The sequence below is a fragment of the Pholcus phalangioides genome, unplaced genomic scaffold, assembly GCF_987345545.1.
Source record: "Pholcus phalangioides strain wild (caught in Gottingen) unplaced genomic scaffold, Ppha-v1.0 ptg000015l_1, whole genome shotgun sequence".
Classification (NCBI taxonomy): Eukaryota; Metazoa; Arthropoda; class Arachnida; order Araneae; family Pholcidae; genus Pholcus; species Pholcus phalangioides.
In genome coordinates this window covers 85,710,154-85,721,962 of record NW_028301608.1, presented here as the reverse complement: position 1 = coordinate 85,721,962, position 11,809 = coordinate 85,710,154, and the positions used below count along the sequence as shown (strand labels likewise).

The following is an 11,809-nucleotide window of genomic DNA, read 5'->3' as shown; positions in this document are numbered from 1 at the left end:
TTGCTATCTACGATAATTCCTGTGAAATAAATTTTGTGAAGCTACCTAACCTAAAGAAACTCAAGCTAATGAATCGAAATCGGGGTTTTCTGATTTAATGTTTAGAAACAGGCATCGGCAACAATGGAATTCAGTAAAAATGGTACTGTTGTATCTTGATGTATGCTAATAATTTTATTGTCCTTTAGTACATCCAAATATCAGGGTAGCCTTTATCAGACGCGGGGCCCGGTGAGGAGATAATTTCGGGGCTCCTTAGTCCCGATTTTATATATATGTATATATTTTTGCAAAGATTCATGTATTATCACAAAATATAAAGATATGCTGGAAAAAATATATATAGATACAATCAAATTTAAATTAACTCAAAAATTAATGCCAATTTTGAATCTATGGAAATTTAGAACTGAAGGAAATGTTAAATTGATGAAAAAAATCATTTCAAAACTAATGAAAATTAGGACCTAATGATCTGAGACCTAATGAAAATTTGGAATTGATGAATAAAACAATAAGAGGTAATGGAAAGATATAATGCCAGCACCGATGAAAATTCAGAATGAATGAAAAAATAATCCCTTAATTGAAGGAAAAATTCAGAAAATTTATGAAATAATTCCAAATATACGATAATAATTCCTGAATTGATGAAAATTTTACAATCAAATCAATTGAAGATCAGACACCTTGTTTATCCGAATATGAATGCATATTTTTTCACTTCTACATGTATTACCGCAAGTGCAGGGCTCACCGCCAGATCACAGGGCTCAGTTCTACCGCACTTAACCCCCCCCCCCCCGCCCAGGGCGGCACTGCCCAATATACGATATATTTTTTGCTGACTTAACTAAATCTCTTTCTATCCGTCTACTCGTTTTTCAGCCATTAATATTGGATTTTTCCGGCCATCAAAACTCGGATAGTACTCACAAGTTGATGATTAATGCCCTCGACAAAGATATGGGGCTAACAGGACTCTAGTCCGGGGAACTGAGATGACTCTTAGTTTTTGTTTGGTTTTCCCACACTATGAACTCATTATAGTGAAAAATGTCTTCCACAGATCACAGCCAGAGGCGTATCTATAGTTTATTATAGGCCATTCGTTTGATCATTCACATGTTCACACAACATGCCATTTTTCACATACTATCACTCTCTGTCACTTTTTTGGCCATTCACGTGCTTGCACGTGCTCTAGGTTACTCACTGACTTGGTCCTTCGCCCTTCTGTTTTATTCGCATGCCTTCAAACTCTCTAGGTCACTCTTTTGATCACTCACTGACCTTTTCCCCCATTGTATCGCAGAGTCGCATTTATTTAGGGTTATACAAATTTTACCACTCTTCACCCATTCCACTAAATTTTTGGCCACTCATTCCTCAAATTTGCCACCCTGGGCTATAGCCCGCTATGCTCCCCTGCAAATACATGCCACTGATCACAGCCAGCCTAGTGACCTTATGCATCATGTTTGGGGAAGGAGGTATGCTTCGGGCAATAAATTTTGTCATCCAAAAGAAGTAAATCTACAGGGTGTTTTGTTATTGGACCGAAAAACTCAGAGGGTTGTTAGTAGGCATTAAGAGGAACAAATATTGCTATGGAACATGGTGTCGCAAACCACGAGTGAAAATCGCGAGAAACGCATGCAGGCTCTGAGTCCAGAGGAGACGAAAGGTGGATGTCAGGTGATCGGTGAATGCGTTCGTGGGTTCACTTACCATATCTCACGTCACCTTAAATCACTCGTTTATGCGATGCCTGTGGTCACACGGGAGGATCTCATAGCAAGGGTTGTCATCGCTGCGGCAGACGTCAAAAGCATGCTCGGTATCTTCGAGTGCATCCGGGAATCGTGTGTGTGTTTACGTCATTGTAGAATGTGCAATGATGTCAGCGGCCACCACTTCCAACAACTCTTGAAATAACTAACCAAATAAATTTTTTAGTGATTATATTATTATACTTTTTGTCGTTCCAGCGTGACGTCGAAACCTGCATGCGTTTTTCGCGATTTTCACCCTCTCAACGTGGTTTGCGACACCATGTTCCATTGCAACTTTTGTTCCTCTTGATGTCTACTAACAACCCTCTGAGTTTGACGGTCCATTAACAGAACACTCTGTTACAGGGTGAATAGGTAACAGGAGGCATTTTACTGGCAAACCGTTGATCCTAGAGGTGTACTTCCGATTAGAAAAAGTGTCCAAATAACAGGTAGACTTCACATACGCCATTCATGTTACAAGGGGTTTTATAGGTTGTATAGTTATTAAAATGAAAGTCCCCGTGTGCCCAAAAACCTAATTAATATTTTTTCTGGGCTTCGTATCTCTAAGCGAACTCTTCAGGATTTCAAAAATATAGAATTCAATTCAATTTTTTAAATTATTGATGGGGTGGAAATGCCCTCTCTTTAATTCTCAGATAGAAAACCTGGGAGGTTCGTGAAAATACCAAATTTTTTGCAACGCAAAGAGGTGTTATATATACATATATATATACTGAAAACACACCCATTTCCTCACAGTATTATCTCTTTGTGAAATGCATTGAGTACCCTTATTTTTCTATAAATAAAAAGACTGGTATACATAATTGTGTGAGTGCAAGGAGGTGTGATCCATGCAGGTCTATTGTGTGAGAGGGTCTACTGTGTCAGTAAGGAAGGCAGTAACTTTACTTGGATATAATCAGTCCATTCTCAAGGAACATTCTAGTACATCAGCTTCTAAAATCCCATTGATAGGGCGTTGCAGTTGTATTTTCCGTTCCCGCCTCTGACAAGAGCTTTCATCTTCTTCCCCGTTGGTGACTTCGGCCGATCTGGGCATTATAGAGTTAAATCATTTCTTTTGCTGCTAACTCTTCCTATTCTGAAGTATTTTAATTCACTGACATACACGCACCTAAAACAAAGGAATTTTTCACTCAACCTGGAGACATTACAAAATTTTGGCTGTAGATCGCATAACAATGCTTCCCCCCCCCCCCCAAATTTTTATGCAATAAATCTAACTTTCGAAATGACGGGAGCAGTTTAACGGTTAAGAATTAGATTAGTATTCAAATATTCCGCGAGGTGCCCTCTGTGATCTAAAAGCACTTCGGTGACATCCTATAACCTCTGTTATAGGATGTCATCAAAGGATGTTCATCTCCGGCCCAGAGGTTCTATCCGGCCCTCGCGGAAGGTGTTTCGGGTAGAAAAGTATCAAAATACAACACAATAAATGTCTAGGCTAAACCGACCATATTTTCATTATATAAATACAGGAAGTCGCAATCCATATGGATTAATGCCAATTATGGCCAAAAAAAAAAATGTCAGATGTATGTCAAGTTGCCAATCGTAGTCAAAAAAGAAATTGCAAAAGGCAAGTAAGATGCAATTACAGCCAAAAAAAAAAAAAAAATTGTAAAAGGCAAATTGTCAATCACAGCTAAAAAAATTTAAGTCAAGTGGCATATTACAGCCAATAAATTTTCAAAGGTAGGGGAAATTGCCAATCTTTGCCAAAAAATTGTGAAAAGCAAAAAATTTATATCATGAAAGTAATTTTGATTCTTGATGTCAAAAAATTCATGTAGTCTTCGATGAAAATAAGAAAAAAAAAGACATTTTATGAAAAACTTGGGATGACACCAAAATTATGGGAATGCTTTGTAAAGTACACGTCATCTTACATATACAAGTTTCTGGCCCATGCGTGATAGAATTACCGCATATCTGGCCCGCGGACTGAAAGGCTTGTGCACCCTGTCCCATATGGTCGTGACATACCAGTTGGGAATCACTGTAATAGTTATTTGCCCTGATAAGATTTTAACTGCCCAAAACGACTCGTGACGCTACTGATCTCACGGCACTGAAAGTGCCACGCCATATCATTTGGGAACCACTGGCATGGCTATCATACATCATTACTCAATATTATTTTATTATATGAGACTCTTTCAACTAAACTGATTTATTTAACCCATAATATTACGATTCAAGTTGGTCTTTCTTATTTTAAAAAAGTTTGATTAATATCTAGTTATTCATTTCCATTCAATCAATTCAATATGTTAATATAATAATAATTTTTTTTTTTAATTTATCACGTAAAAAATTAAAATTTAATTAAGATATTTACCAATGAATGAAAATTAGGCATGACAAAAAAATAAATTAATTAAATACACATATAAATCGTTCAATATCGAATTTTTATTCGCTGATGACTTATTGTCCTATGTAATATGAATCCACGGGTTTGTCTGCGAGGCTCGTTCAATCCTTTTGTAATCTTCGTAGCGGTGTCCTTTTTCGATCGCCCAAGCGTTCCTAAATTTCAAGTGGAAAAAAAAAATATTGATATTATTTCGCAGTTGCCACGAATCATTTGCCCGACCATCACTCACCTAACGCCACTGAAATTATAATGATAAAAATTGAAAAATGCTGTTGCTTACGATCGATACCTCGACTTTACTTCGTGATAAGTATGGTTGGCTGATCCTGATCCTCTTTTCCCTTACGCAAACCTTTGTAGAAATTCTTGTCGACATCCCTCAAGTAACCCGGGCCAAAGGTGTGGGCACATGTCTCAACCAAACCATGCTCAGGATGTAAATCTGCTCGATAATTAAAATTGTTTATTATTAAAAAAAATTGCTTCGGAAATATGTTAACGAAAAGTGCTGTTCACATTATACGATTCGCTATTAGGCTTGAATTCCTTTTAGGAAAAGAAAAGAATAACCATTGTTTTTTTGAGGCGATACGGAATATCTGATTACCTTTCTTCTTGTACCAAGGCACTGGCATGCGGTGCGGTATATCTTGTTCGAGATGGTTCCTGTATTTGCTCCAAGGAACTTCTTTTGCGGATTCGATCATCCTGTGCCTGAACAGTACATCGACCGTGAACCTGTTGCCGAGTGTTCTCTGGCGATCCGCAGCAGAGACCATCTGGTCCCAGTTCCTTGACCCACCGGATGGATCGTAAGCCCGGTTCAGTTTGTTGGGGCCCATCACTAATATGACAGGAGGTGGACAAAAAAATTTTTGCATATAGTTATTGATTAAACTCAAAGATCAAAGTCTGTTACTGACTATATCATATAATGAGAAATAGAAACGAGACTTTTAAGATGATATAACTTATACAAACCAACTACACTAAGATTTTTGTTATAAGCCATCTCACGATGATATTTGAGAGAAAGTATGTAAATTGGCGATATGGTACTTCCCGATAGGAGGAAAGTACCCAATGTCACTGTTGAGACGACCCCGTGTTTCAGTTGATAGTTTCTCAGTCTCGTATTACAATGGAACCTCTCCTGTTTCAACTTTTTTGATCCCCGTTTCCTGAAATAGTGCTTAAGGTATTTCACTCCCCGTTATCAGACACTCTTGATAGCGGACAGTAAAATCAGGCAAACTATTAATTTTTGGTCATAAACCGAGAATTTATCTTATTCGACTAATATTGTGTTTAATCCCAAGCTCGTATTGGTAAATATGATAAATCGTCAACTAATTTACTTAGTTAACTGAACCTAACTTTAGTCTAGGATGGTGAATTCCAATGGTAGCGTTGGCTTTGTTTGTTGATACGTGTGAAGAAGACCAACATTACAAAACTGATAATGTTGTTATGAATGTTTCCAATGCAATTATGAATGTGCTTCTTCGCACTTACTTTAATTTAATTTTTATTGTAAAATACGTGTAGTGTCTGTATCATCTACGGGTACAAATAACTAATTGGCTTAATGATGAGAAGAAAAGTTTCCATATTTATCAGACTTTCCAACTTCATTTGGGAATTATTCATAGTCACCGGTAAAAGTGGTAAATGCAGTGAAATTTAATCAGACTTTCTTTATCGAGATGATTGATGATTATGCATAACCACCGGTGTATCACTTTTACAGTAACATATGCATGTTGACATTAAAATGTATAGGAACCAATTGCGACCGAAGCCAAATGTATAAATGGGAATGTCGTATAAACGAGGTTCCACTGTATATCGTACCTCCTCACTAGCGGATAAAATGTTTGGTCTCATGGTTATTCGTTATCGAAAGGGTACTGTATCAATTATTTTTTTATATATGAGAGCTAAATAATACTTTAAGGAAAAAAATACAAAAAAAAAAACTTTCACACTGGAAATATCTGAAACAAAATGATAAAAGCTAATATAACTGAAAACTTACTCGTATTCGCAATGTGGTACGTAGTCTTGGGGTGTGCCACGCTCTTGTTCAGAGGGAGATTCTCCATGGAGTTGCTTTTGACACTCTCGGATCGTCTTTGTTTGCTTTCCTTAAACCTGCCAATTTTCAGTTGGGGATCCTAAGGAGAGACAGAGAAAGAAAGACATGGGAGAGAAAAAATACATATCAACGACGAACAAAAAATCAGGCGAGACACGAATCACCAAAAGCCACATCGGACCAATTAAATTTGTCATAAATATGTCTTATCAGGAGACCAGCATCAAAGTGTATATGTCAAATTTAATCTAACTTTACTTTTTGTCTTTCTAGATTTTGTAACTTACGAGAAGTTCCTATTTCTAATAATAAGAATTTACTTTGAAATGGATCGTGCGGTGGTAAGTCACGCTTAGAATACTGACGAGCATTCGTATGATACTTACGGATTGACCCTGTCGATGAATATCAAGCACTTGTTGGAATTCACTCACTGCTGCTTTGCATTCATTCGGATAGTTCTTGCCAACCACGTAATGCTTTCTCGGAATGCATCCTATGAATAAATACAATTAAATAAATAAATAAATATATATATATAGAATCGTCTATATGAAAACACAATCAGTTGAATATACACACTCAAATTAATAAGACTTTTTTGTTAAAATTCTGAGAACTGTCGATGAATATTTGCGTAGATACACGTGTACTCACCAGAGTATCCAGTCACCATTGGATCGCGAAACTTGACGATTTTTGTTTCCCGTTCGTGTTTGTTCATGAGATATTGTTCCTGCCGCTCCAAAGCCCGCGCATTCGAATCGTCCAAAATCGGGGCCAACCTATTTCCCGCAATCGGATGGTTCATCATAAGCCTTCGTGTCATTCTCCCATACGATTCTCCCATCTGGAACTGCCTCTTCGCCCCAAAACCAGGTACGTACCCGGTGTACCTGCAGAAAAATTCCTTCCGTTAGTCTTTTCCCCGTGCATTTACGAACACAATTGCAAATTGTATGCCTCTTAGAATAAGAAAATCAAATTAAATCCAAAAATTAAAACGGCGGGGAAGGGGGGGGGAGGGGGTAGATGGAATAGACACTGATGTATTTCTTATTGACTCACCCGGCAAGCAAATGAGGTTCTTGGCTGGCATGAGGATTAACTGGCTTGTACGCTTCCCTCTTCATGATCAACCGATTTGATACTGTGAAATGCTCCCTCACGAAGTTTGACTAAAAAAAAAAAGAAAGAAAAGAGGCGGCTACCTTTGTCCCTGACCTTTGAGTTGAATGAACTGTAGAAAATGAACTGAATCTATTGGAAAAACTAGACTTGACTAGACATTTCTCATTGTTAGATCCCCAACAATTTATCGCATGGAAGAGTAACAGTGTAATCTTAACTTTCTGTTAATCGCTTTATTGGAAAGGAAAATTTTGTTATGAGGCTTTTCGAATAGACGTCATAATTATCATCAGCATCACTCCTGAGGGACATACACTGGATGATCCCCATAGAGATCAATGTTAAAATTGCCGATTTTAGCGTCGAAATGCGGAAATTCAGTGGAGTTTTCCGCCACATCAATAATTTTAAAAATTGAATTGAGTCTTTAGTTTTTGAAATATTGAGCTCGCTTAGAGATACGAAGCCTAGAAAATTAGATATAAAATAATGAGCCAGACCCACTTTTGAGGTGGATATTTCATGCAATAACATTGATTTCAAATTTTGGTTTCAAATTTGCAAAATTGTCTCTGTATTGTCTTATATTATCCAATTGCATCTCAATCCATATATAGTTTAGGATGTTTTAAATTAATTATTGGCCCGTATAAATTACATCGAAGAAATTTTGCAGCTTTAATCAAGCATTTTTGAAGCAAAAACAGGTGGAGCATTAACTTGAAGTTAAAAAAAAAAAAAATTCGAAATTTCTAGCTCCCATTAAAAAGAAGAAAAAACGATTCATTTCTATACTTCTTTAATTTAGATTTTTTTCTTTTATAAATCGCACAGGAAGTCGCCATATTGGTTACCTTGTATGCTCCTCAAAAAACGAGGGAAATATCACGTGATCCAAAAAGCCTCATTGACTGTACAAAACGGTCAGACTGAAACCGAAAGTTCTTGTATGCACAGAGGTGGTTTTGCTACCTGTGGGCTTCATAAGTTTTACCCCCTCTTCCCTATTCTAGTCTAACTTTCTTGACAACTAATTCTTCGAATTCGTCGCCCTAGGCTAAATTTGTCTAAATTAGCCCCAGCCACTATAAATATGCCTCATTATTATTCCTCAAATTTTCTGCTTTGTGCTTAGCCCCTGTAAATACACCTGGGTCTACAAGTCATTCTTTTGGTCACTCCCATGATTGAACACTTGCTTGATCATTTTTGGTCACTCTTTTGCAGGGCCGTAACCAGGAATTTAGTTCGGGGGGGGGGGGAACCAGTATTTCGGAGGAGCAACACAGGAATAAAACAATTGATTTTACTTTGCTTTTCCATAGAAACCAGTCATTTTCTAACATTTCGGGAGGGACCGAAATGTTAAACATCCTCCCTCTCGCTATGGCTTTGCTCTTTTGGTTGTTCACTGAAATTTTCTCCTCATTCTCGAGGTCATACTTTTGGTCACTTCGTACTTATACCATCTCTGAGTCATTCTTTTGGTCTCTTCCATGCTCATATACTCTCTAGGTCACTCTTTTGGTTGCTTGCTGACTAGGTCCCTCACTCTCTAGGTCACTCCACAAGCTTGTATATGCTCTAGGTATTATTTTCGTCACTCACATGTTTGCGATATTTTTTGGCCACTTTCCAGGTCGTTCCATGATCTGGTACTTCGCTCTTGGTCACTCACATGCTTGCACGCTGTTTTGGTCGCTCACATGCTTGCACTCACACGCTCTCTAGACCACTTTTATGGTCGTTCACTGACCTGTTTCTTTGCTCCCTAGGTAACACATTTGGTCGTTCACTGACCTGTTTCCTTGCTCCATAGGTCACACATTTGGTCATTCACTTAATTGGTCCATCCCTCTCTAGGTTACTCTACTAATATCTCCCATCCTCACACAGCTTCTAGGGGACTCTTTTGGCCGCTCACTGATCTGGTCCTTCGTACTCCAAGTTACTCATTTGCTTATTCACATGATTACACACGCTCAAGATCACTCACGCGCTTGGCCACTCACTCACCTAGTTTTCTCTCTCTAGGTAGAGGCAGATCTATCGTTATACCACACTTCTCCAATTCTAGTAATTTTTTTTTTATCACTCATTTCTCAAATTTGTGGCCTCTTCGAAGTTGCTGTCCTGGTCGATAGTCTGCTATGACCCTCTGTGAATACGCTTTCCTGCGTGTGTAAAATTTATAATTATGGTACGCCGCCGCAACACAAACCTTTATTGCAAGGCCTTAGTACTGACATTCATTATGAGCATTGACATCAGAGTCAGTAATTACGGAACTGAAAATTATTTCAAAAGAAAAGAAAACGATCCAGTTATAGTTTACGTTGAGCTGCAAACGTATTCTAATAAGGACAAAAATTTATTCCTTTTTTTTTTTTGCCCTACTCATATCTTATCTCTTTTTTTTCATCTCTATTATCTTTCATATATTTTCACCTTCATATATTTTTCTTCTTTCTTATTTAATAGAAAAGCGTGATTATTAGAAAATTTGTAGTTTTGCATTTAAAGAAAACTTTAAAGCACGGATGCTCAAACTTCAGGAAAAGGCGGGCCACTTCATTGGTTTGAAAACATGTCTCGGGTCATTTAAGTGATCTGGAACAGCACTGCAGGTCAGTTAAGTGATCTGTAAATGTACCGCGGGCTGCTTAAGTAATTTGGGACTGTGTCGCAGATTACTCACGTGATCTGTAAATATGCCGTGGCGAGACTTAAGTGGTCTGGGATTGTCCTGCGAACCATTTAAGTGATGTAAAACTGCACAGCGGGTCACTTGAGTGTCCTGGGACTGTGCCGCGGGCCACTCAAGCTGTGTGTTAATACTCCGCGCCGTGTCATTCGAGTGATCTCTGATGTGCTGCTCAGTTCGTTTTTTCAAAATTAGGCTTGAGATCGCGAGTGACACATCAGACTAGCCCGTGGGCCACATTTCGTTCTCTCCCGGGTCATGGGTTGATTATGTATGCCTTAAAGAACTGTCTGGCCACAAGAGGATACGGGAGGGGGATGTCTGTGACACGGTGTCTATAGTGTATGATCTATATTATCACTATATAGTATCTATAGTGAGCGGTGGAGTGACGTAGCATATCTTTGCCCTTCCGCCCATGACACTAACACACACTTTTTTTGGTGAACGTGGGGGAGGGAATGATCATCACCCTCCCCCTTTGTACAGGGCCGTCTTAACGCATGGCTCCACCCTGGCATGACCCGGGGACTTCAAGACAAGAGGGGCCTGACAAAAATAAGAAATGGTTGCAATTTTCGAGAATTTTGGGGCCCCAAAAAAAAATAATTTGACCCGTTGGCCGATGATGCTTTCAAGACGGCCCTGCCTTTGTGTATCATCCTTTGTATGTGTATCTGGAAACAGACTAATCCAAAATGAATGGCACTCACAGCATTAACGTGAACATGAATTATATAGAGCATTAAATTTATTCATATTTGAGTTGATATTATTAATTAAATAACACTCTTCTCTCTCTAAGTTTCTGAAGCATCTTTCTGATTTTATATTTTGATTCAATCTGTACTGTTCCTTATGTGCAACCAAGCCCGTCATTTGGGGGGAAGGGGGGGGGGGTCAGAGGGGACTGTTGCCCCCCCCCCCCCGGCTTTTGAAAATACACTAAAGATGATATATATATATATATATATATATACATTGTGAGTACATGTTCTTGGTCCCCTTGGGCAAAGTTGAAATGACGTCCCCTGGGTGCAACATTTTTCAAACCCTATTATGTATTGGCGCGTAAATTGCTTTCTTGGATCTGACTTACAAAAAAATGGTACTTGTACTGTCATCTACCGACGAACATTAGAAACACAACTGGTTTTCTGACTTACTGTTAGATGGCAGCATGCGTTTTCTGATCAGTGATCGTTACTTCTGTTTAGTTTATTGACACAAATCAGAAACGGCAGACTCGCGCAGAACGTATAGTTAGATTTATTGATAATAAAGTATGCTTTAACCACGAAAATGTATAAGGGATTTTGATTGTAAAAACGAGACATTGACGAATGTGACTTTTCGTGACCGTTATACAAAAGTCATATTTTGCTATCATGTCCAGCACGACCGAAGCCTATTCTGAACTACCTTGCATGAACAAGCAATCTTGGATTCAAGATCCACGGAACTGAAACCTGGTGTGAGACCACTCATTTGCTAGGTGACTCCCGGAACTGCTGGAAAATGTGGACAAAATCAACTTGACTGTCCCCGCTTGAGAATGAATCCATGGTCACGATAATAACAATCATATCAAAATGAATTTAATAAACAAAATGTGCTACAGACTTTTTATTTCATTCATTTACTAGACTTTCATGATGAATTTATTCTAAATTTTTGTTAATCAAATT

At 38.3% G+C, this 11,809-nt stretch overlaps 1 protein-coding gene across 2 annotated transcripts; it reads right to left on the bottom strand.

Moving 5' to 3' along the window:
- Nucleotides 1-4,203: 4,203 nt before the first annotated feature.
- On the bottom strand, nt 4,204-7,538 carry LOC149076916 (uncharacterized). 2 transcript variants are annotated; one of them, XM_089244635.1, is made up of 7 exons: nt 7,355-7,439; nt 6,944-7,182; nt 6,673-6,782; nt 6,227-6,365; nt 4,796-5,032; nt 4,469-4,630; nt 4,204-4,340 (listed from the first exon to the last, which is right to left on the bottom strand). In XM_089244635.1, exons 1-6 carry the CDS (start codon nt 7,417-7,419, stop codon nt 4,485-4,487), a joined length of 936 nt encoding a protein of 311 aa, XP_089100761.1. In that variant the 5' UTR covers nt 7,420-7,439; the 3' UTR covers nt 4,204-4,340; nt 4,469-4,484. The 2 variants fall into 2 exon arrangements, with proteins under 2 accessions (XP_089100761.1, XP_089100759.1); XM_089244633.1 differs by having other exon boundaries at nt 4,207-4,340; nt 4,478-4,630; nt 7,355-7,538.
- Nucleotides 7,539-11,809: the final 4,271 nt, after the last annotated feature.